The sequence below is a fragment of the Anopheles moucheti genome, chromosome 3 (genome assembly GCF_943734755.1).
Source record: "Anopheles moucheti chromosome 3, idAnoMoucSN_F20_07, whole genome shotgun sequence".
Lineage (NCBI taxonomy): Eukaryota > Metazoa > Arthropoda > Insecta > Diptera > Culicidae > Anopheles > Anopheles moucheti.
In genome coordinates this window covers 84,835,988-84,853,208 of record NC_069141.1, presented here as the reverse complement: position 1 = coordinate 84,853,208, position 17,221 = coordinate 84,835,988, and the positions used below count along the sequence as shown (strand labels likewise).

Sequence of the window (17,221 nt, the reverse complement as noted above, 5' to 3'; positions counted from 1 at the left end):
AATTCCAGCGACATCTTCATCCAGGGACATCAAGTTCACCGCAAAAGTATTCGGAACAGGATCTTGTTGGAGGTATTTTGTTGTTCGAGACAGGTGTGGCGTTTTTTTCATTAAAAATTCATCTTCCAAACCACACCACTCCGCGCTAGAGCTTGTGGCTTTGCGCTGATGATAAATGTTACAACACATATTTTAATGTGTTAGACGAGATCGCTTCGCAATGTTTTACCGGACTAGAAAGCGAGCTTCCACCAAAACAATCAAACAGCCAAAAACCCCAATCGCACTACGGGTGGATCAGCCACGGGAAGATGGGCCACGTAATATGCTGGGTGGTAAAGAAACCAGTTTTTCCCTACTGGGGAGATGGTACAGTGCGCGCGAAGGTCCGAATGTTGACACCCATCACACAGGGCGCGATCGATCACGCAACGATTGCGTGTAAGTGCAAACGACGACGTGTGGAGGACGTCCGTGGATTCGGTGTTGATCAACCGTCGTCGGGATGATTTTCTTTCTTTTTACGAAAATGAATCGAACGCACGATGATTGTCATACAGTTCACCATACATTTTGTCTTGATACTTTTCATCTCGTATAAAAAATGAACAAACGAATCATATTAACACAACCGATCGGACACCAAACCACGGGTGGAGAGAGGAAAAATTCGTACACGAAAAAAAAACACCACCGTGGACCGTGCCGCACCATTTTTGGTGTTTGTGTGTGTGTGTGTTTCTCTAACTATTCTAACTAATCCACTATATAAAAAAAACAACTTCATGCATAGTTATATCATCTTCCTGACTGGCTCAACTGGCTCTTCTGAATTAACAAACTCTACAGTCTGATCGGATTGCTCGGCGATCGCGATCGGAGCAGAAGCTTACATTAAACAAAGATAAACAAAAGTACACTCCTTGGAAGCAGCATCCCCCGGGCAACAGTCTTCGAAGGCGGAAAGGCGAAAGCGCGAGCGCGTATGTGTGTTAGTTTCGAGTGTTTGCAATCAGCTTTCGTTACGGCTCTGGTCATGGTGGTAGCTCACGAGGAAGGTTGCTCCGGTGGCACACGTTCGTACGTCCGTCGGTGCATCGAGTCGACCGCCTTCAGGTAGTAGGTGCCCGGGAACAGTACATCAACGGAACCGGACGGTTCGTACGGTGCCGCATGGTTGTTCTTCTCGCGCACCTCCATCAGCTTGGTAAACTCGGCCGGGTCTACCTTCGTTCGACGATCCAGCATCGGTTGAACGTAGTTGAGCTGACGTTTGAAATCGGCCAATCGCTCCCGGTCCGTTGTAACCGCGATCGAGTACATCGAGGACGCCAGCCCGGAACCGTACGAAAACACGCCAACCCGCTTGCCCAGCAGCTCATCCACATCGGAACCGACCAGCAGCGAAACCAAACAGCTGTACACGGACGGCGTGTACATGTTGCCGACCTGGCTGGCCAGATGCAGCGAGCGTTTCGTTTTGGCCGCAAACACCGGCGCGTACTGCGTCATGAACGCTTTCTCCACGTCCCGATCGAAGTACGTATCCTCGAGCCGCACGTTCGCGAACTGTTCGAATCCCGGGAACAGCGTGGCACGCTGGTCGGGCGGCGTTAGCACGAAATCGTTCAGCCCAATACGTGCCAACGACTTCTGCACCAGCTTGCAGTAAGGGCTGTGGAAGATAACCGCATCGAATGTGTCGAGCGTGACGGGCGTGACAATGTCCGGGTGTCGCTGGGCAAACTTCGTCCGGTACAGTTGATAGCACGCGTCAAGGGCACTTAGGTAGCACTGGATCGAAAGCTTCCCGTCCACGACGGGATACTCGGAGCTGAGGTCGGGTTTGTAGAAATCGTACGCATGCTTCATGTAGGTTGCCCGCAGTCCGCGTTCGAAGCGAAGCGGTGCATCCGGCCCAATAAGCATGGCCACCGCACCGGCCCCCCCGGTCGGACGGGCCGATCCCTGCGCGTACACTGCTATATCACCGCACACGACGAGCGCCAAACGGCCGTCCCAGCTGGACGATTCAATCCAGTTGATCGCGTTCAGCAATGCGGCCGTCCCACCGTAACACGCGTTAGTCGTATCGATCCCTTCCAGATCGGTCACACCTTCCGGTTCGAACAATTGCATCAGCACCGACTTTACACTCTTCGACTTGTCCACGATCGTCTCGGTGCCGACCTCGAGTCGGCCGATCCGCGACAAGGGAATCTTCTGCTCGTCGAGCAGCTTGCGTACGGCGGTCAGGCATAGGGAGTTGATGTCCTCCCGGTCGGAACAGAAGCCCATCCGTTGCTGGCCCAGCCCGACCGTGTACTTGCCGGCCGACACCCCATCGAACGCTTCCAGCTCCGTCTGATCGACGAACTGTGACGGGAAGACGATCTGTATTCCAACAATGCCGACATCCGCCGGCCACTGGCCCTGTCCGGTTCCGCTCTTGCTCATGGCTGACGATCCGAATGCGCGTGTAACTTTCTCCAAAGACGCTGACGCGAGAGACTGGGCAGCCACACAGTCCGAGCTTTCTTTTCTACGCTACGATTCGATCGCACGTTCACGAACCCTCGCGGCGGTTGAAGTCTTTCTTACTTCTTTCTCTCGTCTGCTTTCCACCACAAAGCGCGATCTGCTTTTTACCAGCTTTCCGTGTACACTGGTCTTCTTTTTTTCGTGGCTTTAAATCGTTTTTCTGCCTTCTTTGGTTGCTTCTGACACGAGTGGTCTAAAAAAATGTTTGTTCCCCTCGTGGTCCTCTCTTTCTCGGGTGTTGTTTGTGGGAAACAAAAGGAAAACCTATCGAGTCACTCGTGGCACGCCGTTACACACCAAAGCTCCGTTATACGCGCTGTTAGTAGGTCACTGTTCGAAACCGGTATTCAGCCACCGCTTTGGACACTCCGGATCAACGGGTATCTTGCTCACGTTCCACGGGATAATTTCTTAGCAAGCCACGTTACATAATCCACTTCGGAAAGCGGGTCGTTTGAAACGGATCAGCTAAAGGAAGTCTTCCTCACCGGCTGGACCGTAACAATAAATCACCAACGATGTACGACCGGTTCCGGCGCTTAAATCACAGCACATCCGCACACCACTGGGGTTATGTCATCCGGTGGTCGTAATCTCCACCGATGTGTATTATCGAAGCGCACCAGCGATCAAACAACCTGCGGCGGTTTCCAGGGCAACGATGATCCTAACATCCGATTCGGCTAGCACTCGCGCACGCAATAAAGTGTCGGAAGACCAGTTCCAGCTTTGCGTCCGACTCCGACCGTGTACGTTTCGAGACTGAATGATTCAAGCTGGTGCCGGCTCGCCGAAACCACCGTTCCGGTGCGAGCGTACAAACAAGTTTTACACGTTTGCTCTCTGCGCGAAGTCACGATGATCGCGGAAGAGGACGATTGCATTACTCCGGGCTCGTCTTCTGCTGGCAGAAGAAACTTCTTACCTTACCCCGTCTCCTACACCGGCCAGCCGGACACCTGCCACAACCTTTCCACTCACCTTCCGGCCGTTTCGGTAGCCGTTTCTGCAGCGACGTGTTTTTATGCTGTTGGTATGTAGCAAATTGCATGCTGCTGTCAAAATCTCACCTATCGCACCATCTCGTCGGTGCCACCCGCTGAAACAGGTCGATTTGCGGTGATGAATCAGCGGTTTTTTGATGATTCATCCACAATGCACGCCTGAAACAGAAGAGCGCATAAGTAAACTATGCAAATTTGCGCATTTGAACGAGATTTTCACGCAAGAAGCATTGCGGTTTGGTTATAAATCGTACGAGATGGATTTGTTTACGTTTGCCGGTTTCTTTATCGCCCAAACGTCACAATAAAGACAGCGCCATCTGCAGGAATGTTCTGAACTATAACCCCGCTGAATGCTGCACAATGGGAGAGTTTCCTGGAATTACAACAAAATTCCAAATTTTTAAAACTTGAAACGAAACACGTGGTTCAATTTCTTAACTGATTAAATTGTACATAAAATTGTTATAAATTATAAACTCAGCGGAAATTGTCTTTTATTTCCGCACATTATTGCACGGAATTGTTTGGTTGTCGTTAAATCCAGGTCGAAAATTTGTTATCAATAAACAAAAGCAGTCCAAGACTTAAGAGCACTATTTGTGAAAATTCCCACAATATGTTTAATACAGCTGCTGAATGAACATCAAAATAAGCAACAAAAACCCCATGTGTATTCTGCACGAAAGAGCACTTTAAGCTTGTCGATCATTTTAACGATGGATCATAAATTTTCAACCGTTGCCAAGTGCTTCCCATACGAACGATTTCGATGCATCCTCATGCTAATCGAAAGGAGCAGCTTTTGACGGATAGCGGATGCTTGAAATCATCTACAACACATCCCCTCCAACAAATGGCCATATGTGTACGGAAAGTAAGCTGCATGGTCCCGTTTTTTCCATCTCCGGCACCTTCCAAAACCCTCGTCAAATTACGATAAAAATGACAAAATAGCCCATTTAGGCATACGATAAGGTGCGTACGTGTCATAAAAGTAAATCACATTACTTCCGGTGTGAACTGTCAGGCACTGGGCGTCCGCGCTTTTATCGCAATATTCTGAATGTTAAACATAGCCCATAATCTTTACTCTACGCCACAGAGACGTTTTTCTTTCTCGCTTTTCGGCGAAACTGAATGTTCACAGATAGCGCAACCACAGAGATATGAAAGACCGGAGCAGGATATGTCCAGGGGACTCTATACGGTGGTTAGTGGGAATGGGATAGGGGAAAGTTGCCTTGTGTTTGTTTCCCCCCTGAGTTCAGGTTCAAGGGACCAGTCAAAACATAAATATGCGCCTGCGCCTGGGATCTCTCCAGTGCCGGTAATGCTTTTGCAGCACGTGCTTTTTGGCAATCCGGCCACTTGTAGGAAGCGCCTACAGTTCACGAAGTCTGTTGATTGGAGTTCATCCGAAATGGGACCGACCGTGGAAAGCTTGTTCCTTGTCGGGCCCGAAGGATGAATTTCAAGAGCGTAAGAGGCGGATGCAGCAAGAGGGGACTAAAATTATGTCGCATCACTTCTCCTCCGGAAGTTCATCCCAGGTTCACTGGAACTGCAAAGTTCGGCCATCATGTTTCGCAACATCCGCCATCACGCACAGAACAGGACACGGTTCTGCTGTGACGTGTGACGCAACCATTCGAGTTTGAGAAATAGCCCGGAACGGATGAGAGACGATTCGCTGTGCGTGTTGTGGCTTTTTTTCTGTTTGTTTGTTTGGAACGAATTTCCAGCAGCATGGGACGGCTTTAAATGTGATAAACGTGACCTTAAACCTGCTTCAAAATGTGAAGAGCCATATTTCACTCCATCTGCAGTGCTTCAGCATTGGGCCGGTTCGCCATTTCCGTGATCATGCCGTAGTCAATTCTCGAGTGAAGTGTCCTTAAGGGTGGTGCAAAGTTCGGGACAATTCTTGCGAAACACAAGCCTGGGAGGAAAGACAAACTGTTCCGGCGTTTTTTCGTTTTGTTTTTCCAACCCAGTCGTACTCTCGAACCGCGCTGGGCAGGGTGAGAAATGTGATAACACCAGAAAAGAAAATCAGGTGGGAATAAAATAAAGAAAGTGCTGGAATTATCAGCCCCTGGGTGGGTGGGTTTGTTTAACGGTGTTTGTACAGCCAGCGCAGGGGAACCTCCCGGAAATCGCCTCCAAGTGGACTCTGAAGTGAAAGGTACAGGACGATGTTTATCTTTCTACTGTTTGCCTCGGACGGGTGCCGAAATGTGTGCCAAATATTCTCCCAACGTTTGGTGGCACGGCTCCGGAAGCATCGGCGTAAACGGGACGATGACACGGCCTCACCGAAAACACCCCGCTGGACGACCGGTCTAAGGACGTGGATCAAGTGCGTCTGTAGCGGGGCCTCTGTTGCTACGCCCAGCACAGCCGGCGCTGGTCGTGTGTGCATCGAAGACACGCGAACAGCCGGTTGGGCTACACTGGCCAAGCTGTTGTTCCAGAAATTACTGCACCAGGCGTGATCGGGTGGGTGAGCTTTAACCCCCACGCAGTAGAAGGCCAACCGAAGGCGAGGCGTGTTACGTCGAAAGGAAAACAACGAAAAAAGGTACAACATGGAATTATTACAACACGGCTGGCAAACCACAAGTTCCCCGCAGAACGGGAGCCAACTTTTCAAAACGGCAGTAAGTTGGAATTTGCAAAACGAGCAGGTATAGTATGTGATGTGTTAATAATATATGGAAGCTCGTGGGGCCGCCTCCTTCGAACCATGTTTTCATCAGCCTTCTGTACTGTAGAGAAACACAATTGAAAAAGTTTCTTGTACTCCCACAGCCTGTTGTTGCGCGTTACACGATTGCGTTTTGTTCAACAACTTCGCAATTGCGGAGAAGAAGACATATTCTTTCAGCTTTGCTGATTCTACGAAAAATTCCAAAGCCGAGTGTTGGTGGAGAATTGACTATGACTTGAATTCCCATAGCTGAATATTTTGTTAAAAGTCCTTTAATGGGCTAGACATATTCGTCGATTCCCTTGAGATTTGAACTCAGGCCGGAGGTGGACTCCAATATCCACAAGGCTCCCGTACATAGGTTAAAGTTCGAATAAACATGTGACATTCATTGGACATCAAAGCACTTCCACACTTTCCACATGGCATCACACTCTTTCCATTCTGCTCCCATTGTGTCATTACGTTCCTGGTAAGATTGTTGTGTGTTGGTTCGATACCATTCGTTCTGTGTGTTTATTTTAAGGATATGTAGCAGGCGTCGAGCGTCGGATCACGTGCTCAATAATGGTTCGGCTTCTCGTTAGATCTTCGTCTCGCTTCAAGTCGCATTCCTTGGAAACTGAGAGGAAAAAAAAAACGAAAAGTCGTTCATGTCGCATGCCGTCTCGACCTGGGTGGGTGTTTTGTCTGCTGGGTGTTATTCAAAACGGGGCATACGACCAACATGTTTGACTCTTGTTACTCTCCATTATCCATTGAAGCTTTCTTTTGCCGTCGTAAATAAATGAAGGCGACAGTCGCTTGCACTTCTTTCGGTTCATTTTCGAGCTCGGCAGTTCCTTCTACAACCCACACGCAAGGCGGTGGGGGTTCGTACGGTTTACTATTCGATCCACTATTGGAACGGTAAGGTAAACTGGTACGTTTAGAAATAATATTACGCTTGTGCAAGAACCTCCGAGCCGTACGACACTGTATTTGTTGACGATGGTTCGGTACTACCTATCCCAACGACATGGAAGATAAACTTTGCTGTGACATTTTGAGGCAAGGTAAAGCTGTAGAGCTGCCTTGTCGTTGTGCTGTTTCCACTCTGGACACGATCGTACAAGGCGCGTTTGTGTGTGTGCTTTTTCAAGAGGAAACTTGTTATCGTAATATTATATTTTAAAGACTGTGAACAGTCAACCCCGCTACCTGTGCACCCATACAATTAATCAAACAAGATTTCCAGATGAATGTTATGAGAAGTGATTTGCTGCTCCGCTTTAAGGCATAAAGCGTGTGGTGGGCCGGTTGCCAACTTTTGCCGGACTGGAAACTTTTCAACCCATCCTCGTCCATTGGCGAGGATCAAATGAAGTGCTGCAGCAATAACAATTTGCATAAAATCAATTTCGTTTCGTTCTATGTTCACGCTCGAGTCCTTTCCATCAACCCTCACCTTGCCAAATGGCAGGAGGCACGCTTACGGTGACGCAAGTGCTAACGACGCTGGCATTATCTGGCGTCTTTTTGGCATCTTGGTGGTTTGCGGTGCAGTGCAGCATCGTTGAAAGCAACCACCACCAAGATCTGCATCCTCGATCGATCTTGCCAAGCGCATCTTGTTGCGTTTGCTCACCTTTCCTGCCGTCCCCGTAGCATGTCAATGCGTCAATAAGGGGATCTTTTTCTCGAAATTTGCAAACAAACAGTTGCACGGCTTGCATCGGTGAGAGTTTGCGGGACGATGAGCGACACCAAGAAACGGGTGTGATTTATTTGATTGAAGAAGATAGAGCACGACTGGTGTTGCACGAGCGGTAACGATAAGGATCGGAACACGCATCGGCTACGGAAAGGTTGCCTACACGTTTTGCGCACGTTCACCGTTGGTAGCAGATTGGATTCATTTGCGAAAGTGCTACCGAACATTCTTCAATGGCAAATCAATTTAACGATAACTCAATTTCATTTCAAAGGTACCAAATGGCACGGTTCGGAAGCGCGGGAAGGGTTGGTCCATTTTGCTCGATTAAGCTTTAATAAATTTGTATTACCCTGCTTTGATTGGGAAGGATGTGAATCATACGAAAAATATGTATGGTACACAGATGATCAGGTTATCGCCATGAAGAGAATGAAGAGAATTTAATTATGAAGTTGCAAATGTATGACGTAAAATTTAGGTGATGAATCCTATGTTTCCTATGTGCAACGAGATATTGGAAAATACAATGTGGCTATGCATCGAATTTTCCCCAAATTGTTCACTAAACATTGCTGACTAGTTCGTCAAATCTGCTTAGAGATAAAAATAAAAAAGAATTTTATTGCACTTTATCTTGAATCAACAAACTTCTTGAGTAAATGAATGCACTTGGGAGCACTGTTGTAATATTCAAAGCTGGGATCAAAATCCAGAAATTATTAATCAAACGATTATACTATTGAATGTGTTGAAGTCGTTTCTGTGATGATTGTATATTCATTTATTCTTTAATCAATATTAACCTCTCATTAATTGTGTCCACTTGAATGCTTCTTCCATGTAGTTTGTCTATGAGTTTATCAAACAGCTCACTGAACCTTGCCGATCCCAAATTACGAAATAACTAAGTAATATCGCGTCAACAGTTCTGTTTCGTTAATCTTTTACTCTTCATAAACAATGCTAGACTTTTTCATCGTATACGTGCTTCAACTATTAATGCAGATGACAATCGATGGCATTCTAAACATTTGCTATCATTAAGCCCGTCCACAAAGAAACTGCTCGTGCCACGAGAAGATAAAAGGAAGATACGAAATAGCAGCAGATAGTGAACGAAACACTTCTATCTCCATTATGTTTCCCCTCACTCATTCCGTATGCACCGCAAGTGATCATTAATGGATTTAATTTCTTACTTCTACCGTGCCAAACAGTGGGAACAGCGTCCTGCGTAGAGCAACGGCCGACACGCCGTGAATGACACCCGAGAGAAACGGGGACAAAATTAAACCAACTAACTACGATAAATGCGAAAAGAAAGTGCGACCGAGAGGACGAGAATGAGGGTTTGTTTTTTGCTGGCCACCGGTTTCGCACAGGACAGGTCGGGAGCCCATGTTTTCCTTCCCATTACGAATAATTAAACCTTCACCATCGGCATCGGATGCCGTTCGTCCGTAAGGTGGCACTCGGGAATAATTTTTCTTCACTGTTTGTTTCTGTACACCAATTCGTTCACGGCAGTTGCTGGCTGGTGTATGGAATCGTTACTTTCAATTGACATTTTTCTCATCATCGTGGTAATTTTGTTTTTTTCGTGTTTTCTTTTCCTACTGGGAATGAACGGCGTTATTCGTCTGGGTTGTTACATCAAACGGTGGTGTGTATTTTTCACTTTTGTTTTTAGCTGTGAACGGTGCTCGTGTAAACCAAGCACACACAGCTGCCACTTGCTGACACGGTGTTTTCTTTTAATTTTCTTAAAGTGTCTTCATTTCAGGTACTGTGGCATGTAAATATGAGACGGAACAATCCCAGAGCCGGGAATTTTTGGGGAACTGTTCCATTTGAACAATTGTTTTGCAACAAAACGAAAGCATGTTCGTTTTCAAATTTGTGCGAAGTTATAATGGAGTGGGTGCATTGTCTGCGCTTGGCAGCTCAAGGTTGGGGCTTGTTTTAGGAGCGTGTCCCTGGAAGAATACAATGTACATATCTCAATCTTCTGCGATACGGACAACTGGCCTGGAATAAACAGTTTCTCTGCTGAATTCTGGATACGGGCGATTGCATACTTTCAGGCGAATTGAACCTTTTACGTCGTTATTCTAATTTCATTCATGCATTAAGTGTGTGCGAGTTCTGGAAAACAATTTCAATTTCCATCTTTTGCTTGATTGAAGGTTAACCGTGTAGTGAAACAATAGTAATGTGGGCGAAGAAAATGAAAATGATTTCCCGCATCCATTCCATCCATCAGCGTCAAACCGTGCCACCATCGGAGCATCCAAACAAAGAATCTCATTTTAAAAATCCTTTCCCCGTATGGTGAATGCTGGCGCGTTGTCTACAGCCGTGCCAGTCGACGGCAAACCAATTACTGGGCTGCTGCAGAAGAGCGATGATCAGTTGCTGGCATAAACCGCACGAACGGCGAGCGGATGAGGACATGCAACAGTGATGTGATTTTCCTATCTCACTTGGCAGGGTTTCTTTGCCCCCGGTTTCGTGGTTCGCAGTGAAGGAAAATCGAAAGAAAACAAAGCACCGCTGGTGCTTTAGTTTCGTCGCCGCTACAACATTGTTTTCGAGGCTCTGCTTCAAACATCAGTACATATTTGCTCCGTTCCAAAACGAGCATATTTTTCCCGTCGAGTCAGCGAAATATGTTTTGAAGCGTGTTGGAAGAGAGGCGATAGGAAGGACTGGGGATTTTGGGGAGCGAGGAAACGTCTCCCGCTGTATTTTCTTGAGCATGAGATTTTTCTGTTGTCTCGACTTGAGTGAAGGTAACAGCAAAGGCTTCCACCGATGGAAAAGGTAACCGTTCGCCGTTTTTCTGTCAACGGGAAAGCAAGAAAAGCAACAACCGTTCGGCCATGGCGCCGCGTTGTGTTCGGCGTTGTGCTCAGCTGGTTGCGCCGAGCCAAGGAGTTCGTAATTGAATTTCCCTACCGACCCGGTTGTGGTGTGGTTCCCATCGGGCAGTTTTGCTACGAGACTATGCCCAGACCAACAAAAGCGCACAAACACAATCGATGCTACTGCCGGTCGACGGGCACAGGACGACGTGCTAGTGTAATTATATTATCGATTCATAATTTTAATTTAAAGAAAATAAGAAGCGGTGGCTTATTTTTATAGCCATGCTTTAGCACGGTACTCGTGACAGAGACGCGGCGTGTTTACTTGCTGCTATTTACTGGTCGGCGTGGTTTGCCAGATATGAACGGAGATTGTTTAAATAAAGTTGCCTTAAAGGGGCTTTGAGTAAAGAGGCACGCTTTTCTGTTGTGCGTTACAAAAATAAGACAAGTATTTTTGTTTGTCGAATGATTTCAAATATAAGATTCGCATTTCTGGTGGATTTTTAATTTACTTTCCCACTTAGTTAAGCTTCACAAAAAATTATAAAAAATTATATTTTCACAACTTCGAACGTAACTTAAAACGAGCTAATCAAATGGTAAATTTGAAACTGTCAAATTGTTTGCAAATACCTAAAAAAAGTGACTTTGAAAGGCACGTAGAATCGTTTCACTCTAATTTGCCCTCCATTTGAGGAATTTTACGCCATTTAATGTTACATCTGGACTTCTTACGCTTCGGAAAGCTCTTTGCTGGTCATTCTGTACAGGAGATGGCTTCCGTTGCTATTTATTTTTTCCTTCTCCAGTGTCCACTTCGCCACTAATGAAGTGGCTTCTGTTCAAATTCGGTTCACCCGGGCAACGGAATGGTTGGTGAGCAATCGTTTCGCTCATTCTTCCTCATATCTGAGTTGGGCACGTGTACGTAAGACATACAGCTCAATCGATCGAACAGCTAAGTAGGTTATTACTTTTCCCGTTTACCAGCTAATTGGTTCCAGATGATGATCGGGATGGAAAGCCAACGTTTCAAATGGATAAATGGTAAATAAATCAATAAATAAATAATTTGTGCAAAGAAAAAAGGAAAAATGCCAGCTGCTTGTTACCTGGAACGCTTCAGCATTTGTAAGAATTCATCAATTATTCTGCATGAACGACACCGGCGTGAAACCATGCCAAAAGTTTCCTTCGCACTACCTGATGAGTCATTCAATCATTCCATATCACTAGAACAGGGCTGCGTGACACGGGACAGAAATATGGAAAGTTCGAAGAAAGCTCTGCCCATTATTTGTGATTTCCGGTGCAAAACCGAGCTGAAGTGATTTGTGCCAGGCAAAACGGGCCGCCAAGACACTGTGGGAAGCATCGTGCAAGAGGATGCCACCATAAAACGGATGGTAATTAATTCCCGCTCGATGGATGGAAGCATCACTTAATGAGCTAATTATATACCACTCATCGGAATGACTTGCCAGAAATGGTATGGGAAATGGGAAATGGTAAATATAATAAAAAAAAAATAGCGAAATCGTTTATCTAATGTCGTGCTGGATTAGATTAATAGTGTGCGACGAGTTTTCGCATGGCTGCACGAACGTGAGGGATGTCACATCGGGACACATGGTTAATTTATAAGAAAGAATCTATTTATGGACGCTTTTTGGTGTCTCCTGCGTCAGCAGATGGAATGTTTATCGCAATAGTACACCCATAGTAGTAACGGGGTTACTAAAACGCCAATCGCTAGTTGCTTCAATCAATGTCATGTTTTGACACAGGATAAAACAACACAGTTCCATTGGTGTTTTAAATTGAAGTAAACTGTAAATTATGCACAGCTTGATGAGCCTTTTCTCCAAGATATGAAGACTATCTATCACAACAGACACCGATAAAAATAGATATGAATAATGCTCTGGCATGCCCAATGACCGTGAAAAAATGGGAATGTTGATGAATAAAAGAATATTAACCGAGCTTCAATAACTTTCCGCTTACAAGCAGAATCCACAATTGGTTGTATGCTTTGGTGCGATGAAAAGGAAATAAAACGAAACAAGCAATTGCTGCTTTTCCCAGAATGCAGAGGCAGGAATGTAGATGCCTATTTATACACGCTCTGCGACCCGCTGCACGCTTAGCAGTGTGTTCAACATCCTTACGCTACATCGAAACAAACATTATGTATGAAGCTACTGTAACATGTAAAACAATCTCTTTCTTCGTACCAGATAACAGCGAGCTACCTTCTACCGCTGCCACGAATATTCGGTAACGGTAGCTAACTGTTCCTCTGCTTGCACGCGTTGTGCTTTGTGGTGGGAGTGTTACAATAAAAGCTGTACCCAAAGTCAACCCCCGTCCGGGCCCTGGTGTTTTCTGTTTTAATACCGTGCACCCGACACCATCCTCCAGGGCTTATCGGGCACACGACATCCTCCGCCCGGCTCTGTAAGCACCGGTAAAGATTAAAGATGTTATGTTTTATTATCTTGCGTCTTTCCTTATTATCCGCAGCAGTGAGCACCACTAAACTTGCACCACGTCTACGTGCCGCTGACGTGTATTTGTTCACCGGGGAATCATATCCTGGGGTGAAACTAGCCAAAAGCTATGAAGATGGAAAGTTTCGTTTGGTGTTTGTATGTTGAAAACCGGTTCGGGTTGCTCGTATCCTTTTGTCTGCATTCCAGGTATTTGAGATTCGAGAGGGTGGTTTCGGTTGTGTACGCCATAAGGCTATAAATTTAACACCCACCCATATGTGCAGGCTGTGCCAAATAAAACATCGTGGAGCACAAACACACTCACACACCGAGCGTTGCGAGTGTTGGCGTGGCCATGTATATAAACAGGTCAGGAAAAGCACCTGATGTTGTTATTTATGCCTAAAAGATGGAGGCAGAAAATAAATTATAAAACACCAGTTGCGAGTAGCTATTTTATCGACGGTGCTGGGTTTGCCTAGCCGACGATCTAAAGGACGATCGTTTACAATATAAAAAATCTCCATTTCACCTCGAAACAAGCTTTTTTGTCGGAACAATTCCAATAATTTGGCTAATTCTAGGCTTTTCTTGCAAAAGTATCGAATTTCATACGACCATACACGATCGCATCGGATCACTTGGATCGAATGTTTAAGGAAACGAAAGGCCAACCGTACCGATTTCGGAGGAGTTGCCAGTGCCGTCCCTCGGGAAGGAAATATTAAACCGTTTTCCCTCCCGGAGGTCACCGGAAACTGAAAGCTTTTTGTACGGTACCGGGGGACAAATAATTTTTCCCGAGAATTAGCATACATATGCACACATTGCTGGGTTCCGTACGTTTGCGGACGGGCTGCTATCAAAGTTACGCCCATCGCCTGGAATAATATGAGCCGATATCGAAATTTTATACCTCGCAGTCAAACTTTTGCTGAAGCGATGCGGATTTTGCTCCCGTTTTCGATTTTCCCATTTGCGGGATGGAAGTTTTTGGTATTTGTTTTTACACTCACACTGTGCTGCTGAAAATATTTCACCAGCAAGTTGGCAAATTGGCTCCGAAAATAATCATTCCCTGACCTAGCGGGAAACGATGCGTACAACTTCACGTCGATACATCGAGAAGAGAAATCGGGTCAACATTTTGAAGGCCAACATTTTTGCCAGTGATGGGATCAATATGGAAATGAAATGACGTACCTCTCGGGTGGGTAAGGCCATTGCCTTGGGAAATATTGTATTTCCCGGAAATATCTTACCGCTGTTGGTGTCTGGAACGGTTCGTAAGGGGTAAAGTTAGGGTAGGCATGAGCGAAAAAGGAAAATTTAAAAGAGGAAATAGAAAGAGTAAAAGTACAAATTGCCCTCGAGCGTTATACGGCGGGGAAGGACACATTCACTTTAATCCATTTCTCTTCCATTTTGTTTTCTCTTTTTCGTTATGCTGTTGTGAGGTGTTTGTCACAGGGTGCAGTTTGTAATTTTTGAATTTTATTTTCTTGTCACACAGATTTTTCATGTTTATTGTTTATGCGTATAGAATTAGTATTAACTCATGTTTGTTAAATAAAATGGATAAGATGGATTGGTTATCAAAAAAGCTAGGATTTTCCTATAAAACCTGCATATTAAAATAAAATATGCATAAAAATATCTATGAACCACCCTGTAAAAAACCATTAATGCTCTTAGTCGCTTAGACCCAACCTCTTTGAAGGGATCTTTTCTTAAAACAGTCTCATTTCCGAAGCAGAAGCGACCGAAGCAAAGTTCTGTTTTCCCTGCCTGCAAAACTTTGCAATTACAGCCCGCTACAAGGTTTGGCCACTGCTTTCAAATTCTTCCTGGTTAAGGGAAGCGCATATTATGGCGCTAGTAACGCACCGCAACTATGCGACCGCAAACACAAGACATAGGGAACGGCCGCCTTCATGTGCCCTTATCTCGATTAGCCGCAGCAAGCTTTTAGCAAATACCGTGCCGTGAAGGGTTGTCGTTGTTGTGGAAACAAGCATCGCGTCAAGTGGATGTCTTCCACGCTTTGTCTGACGGATGAAACGGTCCTGGTTTTATCGGTTCGATCGGGATAATGGTGGTTTTAGCGCTAGTAAACGCTGCCAGCTGCCAAACCCACCAAACCGGCGTAACGGGCGTTGTAAAGTTTGATGGTTAAACTTTTGACGCCAACTATCTGTTTCGGTGCGTACGGGCTAGGGTTGCTGTGTGCTACTGTCTTGTCCGTCTTATGTACGCGTACGTTTTTGCCTTTGCCTGCAGGGAAATTAGTCAACCCCCGGCAGGTCGGTTTTTTGCTTCCGCAAAAATCGTGTACCTCCATTAGCTTAACTTAACGCATGTTGAAGAATGTGGGAAGTGGGTAACCCATGTTACGCTTCGAACAGCAGGAAATCCGACCGGCACTGTTGATGGAAACGCTCAGCAACAGGCGGCTTTCGGGATGAAGTGTAAACGATGCTCGACTGCTGCCCACGACGAACCACGACAAATGGCTATATTTACACATTTTCGCCTTCATCGTGAAGAACATTGTTGGTCTTAATGAAAGACCGGGCGCCTCCATGGAAAATGTTCTTGTTGAGCTTTTGATTGAATGTTCGCTCAACAGCAAGGATGGGCATTTTCTCCATGCGGGATAGTATTGTTTATCGATTAAGGCTTAAGCTGTATTATTTCCAATAAATGTAGTATTATGGTTTTTGTGAGCAGTTAATAATGCTCTTTCGTTTGCATGGTGATGTATACTAGACGGTTGGAATGATGGTCCTTCGTCAATAATGGGATTTCTTTGGATATGTTACATAACGATTACTTTGGATAGCATAATCCGATCATTTCTTGTACTATTGCAAACATGGACTTAACTATTCGTGTTTGAAGATTAAATTTCCCCGTAAATGACCCAATAAATGTTTATACAAAATCCGTAATTGACAATCATTTACAACATTTCTCTTGAGCTGCTCTGAGCCTTATTGAATGGACCTTTACCACAGTGTACGCTTTGCTGAAATGGAACGTGGAATGAATGTTAAAACATTTTGTTTTTTTTTTAATTAACAGCCAAAGTGCCAATGAAAACATTTTACCACTACTTTAGATGTTTTCCTCTCTGCTTACCCAAAAGCATCGTAAAATTTGGTGTCAAGCCATTTTTTCCCACTACATCACCGAAACGCATCCAACGTTAAATTTCCCTGCCCTTTTGGTCCAGCCACCAGTACATTGCTCGTGATCGGGTTTCGCTCGGTTAACCGGTTCGTTGCTGCTGCTGGTCGTTGGCCATAAAATTTGGTATTTTTCGTGCTTTTCCACACTCCGTTCACCCGTGCCCGACCCTGCGATTGTGTGGACGAATAATGAAAATGGTTATTTTATGCTAACAAGCACTGGTGAAAGTTGAATATTTCAACCGGAACGGTTGCGTTGGTATTTTCTCGCTACGCTGACGCCACTACACACCATCAACACAAGCTGCAATTGCAGCTGCCGTGTACGGCACGGCACAATGCCGTTGGGTTTCGTTGTGAACCATTTTCCAAAAGCGTCCACACCGCTGTGTATGGGTATTGGGCAGAAACTTCGAAAGACAGTCATATTTTATGAGCGGCTACTGTTGAAGGGCTGCAAACGAAATGGCCACAATCGATAACGGTGGAACCGTGGAAGGGAAAGAAGTAATTCGAGAAACCATTCGAAACGGTACAAGTGGCAGTGAAACGATTTAATCAAACTTTTGTACAAACAGTTGTGAGTGATTTTAATTAAAATCAAATTTTCAATTATTGTTCTTGTGTTGGTGAACGGCCTAGCAGTGGTTGTGAGGTGTGCAAACAAACGCAACGGTGTGATGGAACGATTGTTTGGATGAAATAGAAAAC

General features: G+C 45.4%; 1 protein-coding gene across 2 annotated transcripts; it reads right to left on the bottom strand.

Moving 5' to 3' along the window:
• Window positions 1-555: 555 nt before the first annotated feature.
• LOC128303155 (hydroxymethylglutaryl-CoA synthase 1) lies at window positions 556-6,646 on the bottom strand. Of its 2 annotated transcripts, XM_053040017.1 has the most exons (2): window positions 6,638-6,646; window positions 556-2,427 (listed from the first exon to the last, which is right to left on the bottom strand). In XM_053040017.1, the coding sequence occupies exons 1-2, from the start codon at window positions 6,644-6,646 to the stop codon at window positions 1,048-1,050; spliced, it is 1,389 nt and encodes a 462-aa protein (XP_052895977.1). In that variant the 3' UTR covers window positions 556-1,047. The 2 variants fall into 2 exon arrangements, with proteins under 2 accessions (XP_052895977.1, XP_052895976.1); XM_053040016.1 differs by lacking the exon at window positions 6,638-6,646 and having other exon boundaries at window positions 556-3,774.
• Window positions 6,647-17,221: the final 10,575 nt, after the last annotated feature.

Bases quoted from the DNA above. Each gene is read 5' to 3' on its own strand.
- LOC128303155 (XM_053040016.1), bottom strand. From the start codon at position 2,457: ATGAGCAAGAGCGGAACCGGACAGGGCCAGTGGCCGGCGGATGTCGGC.